The sequence below is a fragment of the Salvelinus sp. IW2-2015 genome, linkage group LG4q.1:29 (assembly GCF_002910315.2).
Source record: "Salvelinus sp. IW2-2015 linkage group LG4q.1:29, ASM291031v2, whole genome shotgun sequence".
NCBI lineage: Eukaryota > Metazoa > Chordata > Actinopteri > Salmoniformes > Salmonidae > Salvelinus > Salvelinus sp. IW2-2015.
Genome location: NC_036842.1, coordinates 13798959 through 13813816, shown reverse-complemented (window position 1 = coordinate 13813816; position 14858 = coordinate 13798959). Strand labels below are relative to the sequence as shown.

The window sequence follows — 14858 nt, the reverse complement described above, 5'->3', positions numbered from 1 at the left end:
AACCACAGCTTCCCAGCACACTTATCTGGGGCTAACTGTTACTTCCAGCACACACACACAGACACCCAGGCTAACAGTTACTAATATTATATCACATGTGATATAGCATTGGGTTATAGTGCAATAAACACAAATCCTAACAGTGAATAGGTGTTTCCAAACTTTTGACTGGTACTGTATAAAAAAAGAAATAAAAAAGTTGCAGTCACGGGAAATAACGCATTGTTTATGAAGATGAAGAAAACAAATCTTAATGAAAATGTTGTGATTTTGAAAAAGATAGACCTACTCCACTGGGGTCATAACAGTGATTTTAGAATTAGTTCAATTAGGCCTCCCACATGCTATTGGAAAATGTGGGTCTTGCCCATTTTGAGTTTGTACAAACTATAACATTACACTTTATTGCGTGGGATGCTGCCATGAAGGCCGTCATTGTAAATAAGAATTTGTTCTTAACTGACTTGCCTAGTTAAAAAAAAAAATAAGAGCCACACAACAGAACACTTTTCATCAATGAATCATGAGGTTACAGTGTAGGTCGATGATTGACAGGTTTTCAGGATGAGGCTGGGCATGACGATGGGTGTTACCAAAGCGCCACCCTCTGATGCTCCATAAAGACTAGCACCCGAAATTTATAAATGCGGCTATAACGGCTCGTGACGCAGTCAAACTCTGTTTTTACAGGAACATAACAGACTAAACGGCAAGAGTACGTTAATATACCGTTTTTTCTTTATATAGTTATATAAATATTTTTAAATTCAAACTAGTCGTTTTCCGTGATTGTTCGTTTCCTGATCCCGCGCGCGCTACTGAGCAAGTTATGCGCGGGCTGAACATGTCCTAGTCTTCTTCAACATTGACAACTAACATGTGGTAAGTTAAACTTGTCATTATTTTTTGAAAAATAGTGCGGTTTTAATTGGTAACTAATTAACGTTGGTTACGTTACTGTGACTGATATTTTTGTAAATAGCTTGCCGGCTAACGCTAGCAAACGTTTGTTCCTTCACATTGACCGTAACGTTACATCGTAAGGATTATAAAGTCAGTTACCGAGCTATACTTTAGCTTAATTGTCTTTCATTTATAATAACGAAGTGTCGCTAACAATAGATAGCTAGCCATTACAAAACAGCTTTCTAGTATAGCTTATATGGCGGGTATTGACTATTACATTGGTAGACGACTGGCAATCGTTAAGATTAGGTTGTTACGAACATTCGACATTGCAGGTCATGTTGCTGGTGCGAGTCATGATTGAATGAATTATGACACGTGCTCTGTGCGTCGTAGTTATAACTAGATGTCTCTGCAATTTTAACACATTACAAACTTTAGATAGCTAACGTTGTTACCCATGTTAAATGTCTAGGCAATAGTTATCAACTTCACGATACCCGAGGATGTTGAATACGGAGGCGATTCGTTTTTAGCCTACCTCCGACTATAACCAAGTCTGTATCAGTCGATACTTTAGGCAGGCCAGCCTGTATGTAAATGATTGCATTAGTAACGTGTAGCTCACTACCTATGTTTGTCCTGTGTAGTTGCAATATTATTCGTTGGGTACTGCAATCCGTATTTTAAAAAAAATATATATATATACAATTTTAATCTACCTCCGCTAAGGGAGCCGGCGTTATTTAACTCAGAATGGACAGCCCGGTCATTGCACGGCGCAATTTAAAAGGTCACATAATAAAGTTATCAAACTGCGGATTGCAGAACCCAAAGAAAATAACTCCACTATACACAGGACCAACAGGGGTACAAGGTAACGTTACGTATGAAATAATGGATATGTTTTACTGCAAGTATCGACTGATACCGACTCGGAGGTAGCCTACACTCCGCCAAAACTCATCGCCTCCATCGGGCATTGAGGAGTTGAGAATTCTTTGCTATCTAACGTTGGATGGCTAGTGTTATGTTGCATCGTCGTGTATACATTTCTCTGCTACGTTGGCAAAGAGTACATTGGCAATTTCTGATATGTTGTCTAGCTGCCTTTGGTTAGTCTCATCCTGCGACATCCCCCAAAATGGCTTCCTTATTGCATTGTCTTCAGGCAAGACAGACTATATCTATAGCGGTACCCATTCAGCCATTGCACGAGACATTCTGCGAACGAAGTTGGCACAATTGCACACATAGTAGCTCATTTTTCTAAGTAGCGCGCAAAGTTTTGGCTTTAAAATGTGATTTTTCTTTTTTTCTTCACTGAAATTCTTATTGAATGACCTGCACTTTAATTTCGATAGAAGTGGATATGGTCATGCTCCAGGGTAGCTATTGCTACTACTGCTGTTTTGAGTAGTGTTGCGAAATGGTTAACCATGTGTGTTTTTTCGGGTTTGTGGAACCCTAGTTGCTGTGGTAGGATTTGACCATCATAGATTTACCTGCAGCTGGTCTCCTCTGACTTAAGATTGTATATCAATGAATGATCTGAGGCACACTGTTCAAGCTTTGTGAAGTTGGAAGAAGGGATGGTTACTTAATTTAGACATTTCTCCCTCTTGTCTTTCAGGATGTTCTGTCATTCACCTACACTGACTGTTGAACAATGCGTGTCTGTTCAGTCTGTATGATTGCCCAAAACCAAAGAAACCCTAACAAAGCTAGTAAAATTACAGGATAGCAATACTTTACCTCACCATAATTTATTGTTGTTCAGTCAGGGACAGCACATAGGCTACTCTCAGTAGGCTCAGTTAACCCTCAACCTTGAGGGTTAGGGTTTCAAAGAGAAGTAATTGTATACACACATTGATACCTCATTTAATTTTGCTGCTAGCAAATATCACATTTATTTTGATATACATTCCCTTATATCGTGACATCAATCTTTAGAGCAATCAATCACGCACAATGGTTTCGACAACTCTTGCCACCCTTACCCTGGTGGGCACCACACTAGGGATCAAGGCCCAGGTCACTGGTGAACCACTGACAGACTACATGTGGCTTCTCATAGTTGGCTTTATCATCGCCTTCATCCTAGCCTTCTCTGTGGGGGCCAATGACGTGGCCAACTCGTTTGGCACGGCAGTGGGCTCTGGAGTGGTCACCTTGCGGCAGGCCTGCATCCTGGCCACTATCTTTGAGACCGTTGGATCTGTGCTTCTGGGAGCCAAGGTCAGCGAGACCATCCGCAAGGGCATCATCGATGTGGGCATGTACAACGGCTCCGAACAAGTGCTTATGGCTGGCTCTGTCAGTGCCATGTTTGGTGAGTGAAACAAATTATTATAATACCCTTTTGTAGGCAAGACATTTTTCTTTCAATTTGGACATCTTGTGTATGGTTGTACTATGATGTAATGTTGAAATAGAGCTGGAACTGTTTAAATGGTCAAGTTGGCTTTTATGCTGCTTCTTAGGTTCTGCTGTATGGCAATTGGTGGCCTCTTTTCTCAAGCTGCCCATCTCAGGGACCCACTGCATTGTTGGTGCTACCATTGGCTTCTCTCTGGTGGCCAGCGGTCAACAGGGGGTCAGGTGGCTGGAACTCCTTCGGATTGGTGAGTCAGCAGCTTCCGTTGACCACAGCTTACTTTGTGATCCCTGTAGTAAAATTAACAGCTTCTATTATGTGCAATGAGTAATGCAAGTTTCTGGTGTTCCTGAGAGCACTATGCAATGCTAATTTTTGTAATCTCCACAGTTGCCTCCTGGTTTCTCTCCCCCCTTCTGTCTGGCATCATGTCAGGTGTCCTTTTCTACTTTGTTCGTATGTTCATCTTGCACAAGGTAAGCTGACAAATCTGCTTCTATCTAAATCTAGATGTTCTTAAATTGTAGGAAGCTTCTTGTTGGAAATGGTTGTAGTCTGTGCCAGACCATAGATGATGTCCCAGACATCATATTAAACAAATAAAGACACTCCTTGTTCTTTGGACAGGGGTATTATTCTCTGTGTAATCTCACAGGCCATTATGTTAGATAAAATGTACTGACACACCTCCTATTCTGCCATCAAATGTAAGATGATAATACAATGGGGAGCATGGTGTTTCTGATTTCTGTTTGTCCCTATGTAGAAAGACCCGGTGCCCAATGGTCTGAAGGCCCTGCCTGTCTTCTATGCTGTCACAATGATGATCAACCTATTCTCCATCATCTTCACTGGCGCTCCAAGTGAGTATCGTTGTCCCAGTCTGCCTTCACCATGCATGCCTGCCTACAGCCTAAAATAATCTGCTCCCTTAGCCAGTCGGATACCTACACTTTTTTTTTTCAAGACTGAACCAGACTGCTTACTGTTCTCGGAGAAGGCCTGTTATTTTAACCTGTTGTGTTTTGGGTCTTTTCTTGAATGTGGTTATATGTCATCATGACATAATTAAATTACAGAGAGGAGCACTTCACAACAGGGAGCTGGAAATAGGATATCTCTTTATTCGTGACGACAGATTATGTCCCTTTCCCACACAGAGGAGGAAAAGTGGAAGTAAAGAGGTTAACTCTGCAACTTGGTGTCTTTTGCCTCCGTCAGGAGTCTCGTTGAGTAGTGCCATATAAAATCTGCGTTTCGGACAGAATCCAGACCTTTAAAAAATATATGTGTGTATTAATCAAAAGAGAAACAAAATGCAACAGGGATTTGTATTTTCCTGTGACTTTCTGAAACAGCACAGGAATGCCCCTGTCTGCGTGTTGTATGTCTGGTCTATACTTTGTGTAGCTGTTAGCGACAATGCTAATGATATCTGTCTGTTGGTAGATGGCAAGACATTCCCAAAAACTCTAAATTAAATGTTAGCTACAATGTAGCATATGCCTACATAGCAGAATATAATTATGATTATTTGCATCAATCCATTGGCTATTTGTTTTGTAAACTCTGCAATCACGAGTGCTATAGAAACACTGCTAACCAAACCACGGTCTCTAGCTGGTGTACATTTGCATTAAAGGGTAATTACACCCACATTTCTTAGCTATTTCTTTCCTTTCTCAGACACCAAGTAGTTTACTGATGTGGTTTAAGCATTGGTGTGGACTTAGAAAAAACTAAATTGGATGTTCTATATATATAAAAAAAAAAAAAAAGTGCTTTCTGGGAGCAGACACCTGGAAGAAATTGATTTCATAGGACCCTAATTGAGAGCACTGTGAATATTAAGGTCTGCTATATTATTAACTTTTTAGCTTTGAAACTCTAATTAAATGAGCAACTTTTGCTCCTTGTTTTCTTCTACCTACAGGACCGAACAGTTCAAGAATTCAACTGGCCTGGGCCATTAAATGAAGGCTACAGGCCAGAGTATGACTTGATGTGTATATACGCACATCTGCACACCCACTCAGAGGAGACCACATGCACTCAGTCACATAATGTACTCTTGTCAGTCACACCTACATGTGAGTGTGCTGTACATGGGGACCCTTTACTCTGGGGTACCTCACATGAAGTTCCATACAGAGATTGCATTCCAAGAATCCTGCTCAATATATTCCCACACAACTAAGAAGAGCTCAGGGAGGGATTAATTGGAGAACCAGATATAACATAATGACATGTAGGCCTACTGTATTCACACACGCGCTGAGGAGGACGTATCTTTACACATACTGGCACACTTTTAGACTCTGGCCACTGCCTGTAACTGGAGCCGGCTTATTACGAGGCTAATCCTGATCTTTAGCCACACTTGGTTGGTCAGTCACTTCCTCATGTTATAAGCACGTGGATTAAGAATTCAACACAAGACAAGAGTCCATGATTAGCCCCTTTCCCCACTTCCCTTTTTTTCACCATTCATTCAGGTGCATTGTATCCAAATGGGTTGTACTATTTCAGAACACATTTCAACTGTCCTCTCATGAGAATCTTTTGAACCCCAGAAATCACAGGATAAGTAATGGATTACGTCACCTTTTTTATGGCTGTATTTGGCTCCGGAGTTGTGTAACAACGGTAGTATAGTGGTGACTGATCTGCTAGTCTAATACAACCCCATTTAAACTCAATGGGTGAAGAGGGAGGTGGCCAAGACGGGGAACTGTACATTTTGTTTCCTGTTTTAGAACTCTGTTTCTTTTGGTTTAACATGGTGGTGTGAATGCACTCGGGCAAGCGCGTTCCTATACACAATATAGCCGATCCTAGTGCCAGAGAGCTCAGTTGGAATGGGTGAAAAAAATGAATGCATCTCAGGCCTGAGAATTGAGGTCAAGAGTGGATAATTTACAGAAGAGGACTTGGTGTTCCACACCTTGTAAATCACCCAAGTTATTTTAGCACAGCTCTATTTAGTCTTTTGGAAGCTGTACTATAGAAGGCTTTGCCGACAAAGGGCAGTCACCATTTTATGAGTATGTCAACATTTAGCCTACGTTTGATTTGTGGAACCAACCAAGCGAATACTGGTCCCCTCTAGTTAAAGAATCAAATATATTTCTTCACTCACTTGGATAACCTGCCTGGCCTTCACTACAAACTATTCTCTTTCAAACAGTGGACACACCGCTTGTCCCTACATTTCAATATGCTTTAGCTAGAATGCTAATTTTCTGCTTCGGTTCCCCTTTGGAAAACAAACAGTGGGTGGCTTGGTTGCTTAGGTTACACTAAACAATTGGGAAAATAGAAATGACTGATCACAGTGGAGCAGCTGAGAAGAATGGGTTTAATAAACTGAACTGTGACTCAGTATACACTGCATGCCAGAAATACGACAGTGTCTGAATGGTACATCTTGATAAGGCGTTTTGCCTGTTTACACAAATTAAATTTTTTGGTGGGGCTCAATAAGCGGAAACCAGCTCATTACCGGAGTAAACGGCAATTGAGAAATTAGTTTATAGTTTTCTGTGGTATACGACCCTTCAAATGACTGATTTTAGAACATGATAGACTCTGATAGGCAAGCAATGCTAAATGCAACTGAAATAGTTTGAGTAGCCTACTTTTATGTTCATATAGTTAGGAAAAGTTGAGCTTTGACCTTTTTTTATTCTGATTACTTTTTAGTCCAACATTGTTTATTCTACTAGTGGTAGGAGTGACACAAACTGGGAACATAAAGAGGATAATTGGCCAAAGCCACCCATCCCAACTATACAATTAACGGTCATGAGGGCTGGGGCTGAAATGCTTTTGCGGAAAAAATGACAAACCATATTATTGTGTAATGTAGGCCACGGGATGCAAAGGTTTAGAAGAGGGGTTTGGAACGCAGCAGTTGTTAAATTCTACTTCCTGGGACCTCCATCATTCATCCCACTGGATGGAGTGGTGTAGACTCGCCCCTTTTTGTGGGTGTGTTTATTACGACTGGCCCGTTGCTAGTTTTTTTGCCTTTTATTATTTGATTTTTTTGTCTCTAGAAATGTAATCCACTATAGGTCATCAGCACGTCCTGTCAACAAATGTCTCTCAGCACAATGATTAATACAGACTCCATTCTCCTTTTTCGGGGACACATATTTTTGCCCACTGTTTTTTAGGAGGGGGACCAGCCTCCCCCTCCTACCCCACACAAATGTCTACTGGCTGGACCTGTTTTGGGCTGTCCCACGGTCACTGAGTCATTCTAGACTAGTCTAATGGAAGAAGCCTCTGCTGTTCTTAGAAGAAAAACATTCTAACGCCCCCTTCCCATTTCCTCTGCCTCTCCCCTCCTGGAGGGGGTGAGTTTGTTGCGTAACTAAATACTCATTGCTCATGTGGCACGGCCTGCAGTCTCCTGCTGCAGCATGTGAGGATGAGTCAGTACAGACTACACAGGAGAGAGCATGATGGACTCTGCCCTTCAATGAACACCACGATGAGATACCGTTATCTCAGGGCCCTGGCCTTCCATTTCCTTTAGTTTTTCACATCCCAGCATAGTTAATTTTTTTAAATGCGTGGTCAAGGTAACCGCAAATGTGTAGCTTTAATTTTCGAGCTGCACTTTTGTTATTTACTCTATGTTGCTGACTCTCCAACATGTCGCTTGCTGTCTCCCCCCAGGGTAATCTGTCGTGGTCCTTTTCCCTGCCAGCAGCACGCACAAGACTGCGTTGGCACCCCCACAAACACTATCGCAGTCTTGGCACACTGCGAACACTGTTAAAGGCTTCCTTCTATTTAAGTCCTCTCCTAACCTTTAAGGCACTCACTGTGAGAGGAGCATGTGAATGCGACATCCCTCGTCATTCACATGCTCCTCACCCACGGCATTGTGTAACTGTTCAGATCTATGGGCACGGTACTGTGCCATGTTTAAATGGGACATGTGCCACTTGTTGTGGCCCATTCTTGTAGCTAGTGGTGAAGGTGTGTGTTTGAGGTGATGATATTTTCCCTGGAAATATGACCATGTGCAATGAGTAGATAACCTTGAATGTCCAAAGGAGCGTTCTAGCATTTCACCCTCTTTAAAATGTTTTTCTCTGTACTCAATATATTAATTTGTTATCCTATTGAAGCATTCTTTACTATGATATTGTATAATTTAGAAATGTTTTTTAATGTGAATATTTATAATAGGAATGGGCTACTGTAATTCTACCAACTATAGATGAGGAGCCAGGTCCAGATAAAATATTAGTCTGAAGACCTACTGTAAACCTTCTAAAAGGTAGCTCCTGCTGCCTTGTTTTTCAAAACCATCTTTCCTCTCTTTCTCCTTCTGTCTGTCACTGCTTGGTTACCCCAGTGCTTGGATTTGACAAGATCCCATGGTGGGGCACACTGCTCATCTCTTTGGCCTGTGGTGTGCTGACCGCCCTGTTGGTCTGGTTTATAGTCTGCCCACGCCTCAAGAAGAAGATTGAACGTAAGTAAATTTTCTTTCCGCTTAAGTTTGGCACACCTCTTACAAAGCTGCTAATTTATGGTTTTATTTGATTAGAGAATTTGAAGTACTCATTCCACAGTCTTACCTGGAAAATATGTTTGATTGGGTGCTGTTAAAGTGCTGCCTTACATTTGGGCACGGAAAGTGTCATGGGGATTAATACTGCGTGTGTGTGTGGCTTCAACCATTCACGCCAAGGTTTTAATCCAGCAAATGGATTCAGGGCTGCAGATATGTTTTACACTAATTCTGTGTTCTGGCTTGTCTTGGAAGTACTCAAGTCTGATCTTTTTAATACAAATCTGCATTGAATTGACAATGAGCTTAAAATGCAGGGTGGTAATTGTGCTGGTCAAAAGTAGACCTGTCTATTAATAGTGAAAAGGAGTCGCATCTGAAATCCAGGATGAAAAAGTTAACCCTTTTCTTAAATAGCCTCCCTTTGAATGGGTACAAATATGAAAAGTTAGATTTTATATAGTCTGTATTATCTTAACTTTGCTATGGGGCCAATGGTGGGTCTTGTGAAAGGTTAATACATTTGCTGCTGAAATATCCGTGATAGATCTGTCTGGTAGGGTCCTATTCTACTAAATAGAGGCACTTAATTGGTTCATAGTGATCCACTCATTGGCCTTTACCTCAACTAGAATAGCCATGGGTTGACTTAAAGTATTCAGTTGGCACTGAATCACAGGGTTAAGACTGCAGGTGACTACTGACGTGGCTCAAGTCGAAAACAAACTGCTGCCGCCTCGACTCCTGTCCTAACCAGTATGAATGACGCAATCGGGTCAACTGGCTAGGTAGCAGACCAAACCGTTCTTAGGACTCACGAGGTGGACATATGTTTGCATTGAGTATCTGAAACTGAAAAAGTCATAAAGGATACATACACTTTCAGACCTTATCTACATAGGCCGACATGTAAAGGTTTTAGTCAATGGCACAATGTAAATATGCTCAAATTAGTACAGTCATTAGCTGTTTTTACCTGAGCTTATGAACACTTTGGCTCTCAAATTTGAATGCGTTTACCTCTATAGTAACTGCTTTTGTTTTTTTTCAGCTGGTTATGCAATTCTTGTGTAATTCTAAAATGTTGATGTGTATAAGAACCAATTGTGCATGTTCCCTCACTACCGTATTCAAATCAAATTTTATTAGTCACATACACATGGTTAGCAGATGTTAATGCGAGTGTAGCGAAATGCTTGTGCTTCTAGTTCCGACAATGCAGTAATAACCAACAAGTAATCTAACCTAACAATTCCACAACTACTACCTTTCACACAAGTGGTAAAGGGATAAAGAATATGTACATAAAGATATATGAATGAGTGATGGTACAGAACGGCATAGGCAAGATGCAGTAGATGGTATAGAGTACGGTATATACATATGAGATGAGTACTGTAGGGTATGTAAACATAAAGTGGCATAGTTTAAAGTGGCTAGTGGTACATGTATTACATAAAGATGGCAAGATGCAGTAGATGATATAGAGTACAGTATATACATATACATATGAGATGGGTAATGTAGGGTATGTAAACATTATATTAAGTGGCATTGTTTAAAAGTGGCTAGTGGTACATTTTTACATAATTTCCATCAATTCCCATTTTTAAAGTGGCTGGAGTTGAGTCAGTATGTTGGAGCAGCCGCTAAATGTTAGTGGTGGCTGTTTAACAGTCTGATGGCCTTGAGATAGAAGCTGTTTTTTCAGTCTCTCGGTCCCTGCTTTGATGCACCTGTACTGACCTCGCCTTCTGGATGATAGCGGGGTGAACAGGCAGTGGCTTGGGTGGTTGTTGTCCTTGATGATCTTTATGGCCTTCCTGTGACATCGGTGGTGTAGGTGTCCTGGAGGGCAGTAGTTTGCCCCCGGTGATGCGTTCTGCAGACCTCACTACCTCTGGAGAGCCTTACGGTTGTGGGCGGAGCAGTTGCCGTACCAGGCGGTGATACAGCCCGACAGGATGCTCTCGATTGTGCATCTGTAGAATTTTGTGAGTGCTTTTGGTGACAAGCCGAATTTCTTCAGCCTCCTGAGTGGAAGAGGCGCTGCTGCTGCCTCCTTCCACGACGCTGTCTGTGTGGGTGGACCAATTCAGTTTGTCCGTGATGTGTACACCGAGGAACTTAAAACTTTCCACCTTCTCCACTACTGACCCGTCGATGTGGATAGGGGGGTGCTCCCTCTGCTGTTTCCTGAAGTCCACAATCATCTCCTTTGTTTTGTTGACGTTGAGTGTGAGGTTATTTTCCTATTCGTGTTTGGTCTCAAGCCCAGGCAGTCTAACTCCACTCTTCCCCCTCCAGGAAAAATCAAGTCTTCCAGCCCCTCTGAGAGCCCCCTGATGAAGAGGGAACTGAGGGAGGGGCCTGTACCCTGTACCATCCTGAAGCCTGTCCCCGAGGAGCCCCCTTCACCCCCCTCCCCTGCCTCCCACGCTGACGCAGACACCCTCTCCCAGCCTCCCCAAGAGGAGCGCAGGGTCACCTTTGGCATTGGAGATTCTGATGATTGCGACAAGGAAGGCAATGAGTCTGAGAACGGCAATGCCAATGGTGAGTCATGGGGAGGTTCTGGCTGCCTTGGTAAATGGGTTGGGAAAAGTTAGAAAATGGGATAAATATGGTAATCCATGACTGACTACACTATTGCTTACTTTAAAGTCTCATTTTAATCAGTCCCAAAAGTGCAGTTCAGCAATGATGTGCAGTTCAGCAACGGCCCGGCCCACGTCCCCAGCAACGGTTACAGCCAGTACCACACGGTGCACAAGGACTCCGGACTCTACAAAGACCTGTTACACAAGCTCCACCTTGCCAAGGTGGGCGACTGCATGGGTGAGGCAGGCGACAGACCCATCCGCCGCAACAACAGCTACACCTCCTACACCATGGCCATCATCGGCATGCACGGGGACTTCCGGCCCAAAGAGGGTGAGTTCCACGCCAGCGAGGACAAAGGTACAGAGAAGAAGCGTGTGCGAATGGACAGCTACACCAGCTACTGCAACGCTGTGGCCGAGCACGGGGCTCCTGAGGGCCTGGGGGAAGCAGAGGTGACTCTGGAGATGGGAGAAGAGGATGCTGGCAGCAGCCGCAGCTCTCTGGAAGAGGATGGCCATGACCATGACCGCCCAGAGGTCTCAGAGCTCTTCAGGTTCCTCCAGATCCTCACAGCCTGCTTCGGTTCCTTCGCCCACGGGGGCAACGACGTCAGGTAGGGAGATGTTCCATCTTGGATGATTTGTCAAGATGAATAGTCATTTTATTGCTGTTTTTTAAGTGTTTTTGGACTAGTAGTTTGGTTGCTGCTTGTATGTTCATGTAGAGGGACTTTTTGTACTTGGCTTGTATTTGCGTAACCTAGTCTCTTCTCCTGCAGCAATGCCATTGGTCCATTGGTAGCGCTGTGGCTGGTGTACAATAGTGGTTCTGTGAACTCCAGTGCTCCCACACCCATCTGGCTGCTGTTGTACGGAGGAGTTGGCATCTGCCTCGGGCTCTGGGTGTGGGGTCGCAGGGTTATCCAGACCATGGGAAAGGACCTCACCCCAATCACTCCCTCCAGGTATGTACCAGACTGACAAATCCAAGTCAGTCAAATGGCACCTTTACAACATAACATTCCCCACAGACCTGAGACTTGGACAGACAACCAACCGTTCACTCAATTCTGGATTTCTTTTCCTTGCAGTGGTTTCAGCATTGAACTTGCCTCAGCCCTGACCGTTGTGGTTGCCTCCAACATTGGCCTTCCTGTCTCCACCACCCACTGCAAGGTAAGCTGTTCAGCCTTGGACACGGTGGTCTGACAGGGAGGAGGGCTGGGTAATGTGTAAGGCAGTAAACAGGATGTCTGCTTTTTGGCAGTTCAGTCTGGTTTTAATTTCCACTTTAAAATACTGGAAAGCAAGGTAAAAACAGAATCCAGTCAGCTACTGTTAGGGGGAGTGTTGTCCACGTCTTAATGGGCCATGGTTCCTAAGTGTTTAACAAAGGTCAGTGCGTCAATCGTGTGTGTGTGTTGCCAGGTTGGCTCTGTGGTAGCGGTTGGCTGGCTGCGCTCCAGGAAGGGTGTGGACTGGCGCCTGTTCCGGAACATCTTCATGGCCTGGTTTGTGACTGTGCCCATCTCTGGCCTGATCAGCGCTGCCATCATGGCCCTCTTCACCTATGTTATCCTGTAAGCCCAGGGCTTCCTGCACCCCACAACAGGGGAGGAGAAAGAACAAGCGCCCACTCGCACCAGGGGAGAGGAGGGGGAGTGAAAAGGAGAAAGGGTTGGAAGGCAATTATATGCCCCTAACCAACATACCCGAAGGAAGAAATACATAAAGAAGAAATGTTAATGGGAAAAAAGGATGTTGTGATATTGGCCTGTGTCATTCTCAACCTTAAGTGATGGTTGTTGGTTCCACCAGATTACTTCCAATGGGACATGAATTTTATCTGACTTGGCTGTATTTTTTGTTGTTGCTTTTCAATGCTCATGTTCTTGTAAATAACTAATGAAAGCATCTTCTGATTCTCCACTACTTCCATTTTTTTTTTTTGTGTGTAAATATGTACATACTACCATGTTCCTGTTTTTTAAATCTTATTTTACAAGTTCGTATGACACAATTACAATGCAGTATTGGCCTTTATTGAAAGATCTTTCTCCTGACCTACATATTAAAAAATGCTCAAAGTAACCTAGAATAAGCAGTATTTTTTTAGGTTGAAAGTGAAGTTATTGGGGTGTTCTCCACCTTTACATGCCATTGTCAAATGTGTTTGCGTGTCTTTTTGTCACTAATCAAGTTAAGAATTGTGTGTGGAATTGTTTTCCTCATGTGCAGGGGTGCTTGTTATGCCCTTTCCTGATCGAACAGAGTTTGACTCTCACTCAGCCATTCAACAGAACCCTAGTCTGTGTAGAAGTACAGGAAACGATGCGCAAGCCCCTCTGAGCTGATTGTCTCAACTTGTTACACTGGTCCCTCAGATTTTCCTCTATTTTTAGGTCAGTCATTGGCTCAGCATTATTCTAATGCAATAGATTGTTTTGTGTCAGACTACCTAATTTAACTGAAATGTGCTCAACATGAAACGAGACTGAGTAGACTCCTTTGTTTCTCTACGTACCTATGCTATTTGAGCACAGAGCAGGTGTTACGGGACCTGACCTCACCCAGCTCCTACCACACTGGCTCTTGGGACAAATTATAATTTATTCATTGGGAAAATGGCACATTTTTTCTAAGTAATGTTTTGTGGTCTGAAACACACTTTCATATGGCTAGTTATTTTAAATACAATTGTTTTAATGGCATTGTAAGAAGTTAATTGTGACTTTCAATTGTTTTGAAGCAAGTGAAGGTTAAAACTGTAGTACCATACATCAGTATATATTCTGAGTCAGCTTTAGCATTATTCATGGTGATAGCAGACCTCAACTGAACACGAGGTTATCTGAACAAATTTGCTGGTGGAATGTTGGTAAAGGCTGAGGGGAAACACTCAAATGAAAAGACCATATATTTCCTGTTAAACTTGATTGCATCAAACTAGATGGTGCAATGTGTTAGTTCTGCTCAAGCCTTCTGTAGTCTCTTTTTGTTTTGCAATTTAACTTCAGAATTTTTACTTCCCTGTACTCATGCTCTGTGGAATGTACACTTGCATACACATCAGGTACTCTTGCCACCCCCTCTCAGCTAAATGTTTTTATATCTGGTTGATGAGATTAGTGTGAGAGGGCAGGTTGCTACCCTAAACCTGGTGTGATGTGTGGGGACCTTGACCAGAGGCTCTGTTAGAAAGGGGGGGGGGTCGTGCTGTGATGCCACTGAGCGTTGCAGTACTAAATGCATTTAGACTTAGATGCTGTAGTTGCCTTTATTTTTTTAGGCACCAAAGAAAAGACTGATTTGTCAAGCACAGACAGTCTACTCAGACTGGACGAAGGAAAATAAATACAAATTGAAAGCTATTACCTTGTATCTTCATTTTCTATCTGTATTTAAGTTTTTATGAATTATGTAAGGTGCTTTGAAA

The 14858-nt window shown here is 42.8% G+C and overlaps 1 protein-coding gene across 4 annotated transcripts; it reads left to right on the top strand.

Annotated features, from left to right (window-relative positions):
* The first annotated feature begins 596 nt into the window (after window positions 1–596).
* Window positions 597–14793, top strand: LOC111961514 (sodium-dependent phosphate transporter 1-B). Of its 4 annotated transcripts, none has more exons than XM_023983838.2 (11): window positions 597–882; window positions 2540–3241; window positions 3393–3533; window positions 3677–3762; window positions 4053–4149; window positions 8661–8780; window positions 11127–11375; window positions 11499–12036; window positions 12202–12387; window positions 12514–12598; window positions 12851–14793. In XM_023983838.2, the coding sequence occupies exons 2-11, from the start codon at window positions 2881–2883 to the stop codon at window positions 13004–13006; spliced, it is 2019 nt and encodes a 672-aa protein (XP_023839606.1). In that variant the 5' UTR covers window positions 597–882; window positions 2540–2880; the 3' UTR covers window positions 13007–14793. The 4 variants fall into 4 exon arrangements, with proteins under 4 accessions (XP_023839606.1, XP_023839609.1, XP_023839608.1 ...); XM_023983841.1 differs by lacking the exon at window positions 597–882 and adding an exon at window positions 959–1039; XM_023983840.1 differs by lacking the exon at window positions 597–882 and adding an exon at window positions 976–1053.
* The last annotated feature ends 65 nt before the right edge of the window (window positions 14794–14858 follow it).

Excerpts from the sequence above, each read along its gene's own strand:
- LOC111961514 (XM_023983838.2), top strand. The coding sequence starts at position 2,881 with ATGGTTTCGACAACTCTTGCCACCCTTACCCTGGTGGGCACCACACTA. Across the intron at positions 3,534-3,676 it reads GCTGGAACTCCTTCGGATTG|TTGCCTCCTGGTTTCTCTCC; the intron begins GTGAGTCAGCAG and ends TAATCTCCACAG. Across the intron at positions 11,376-11,498 it reads TGAGAACGGCAATGCCAATG|TCCCAAAAGTGCAGTTCAGC; the intron begins GTGAGTCATGGG and ends CATTTTAATCAG.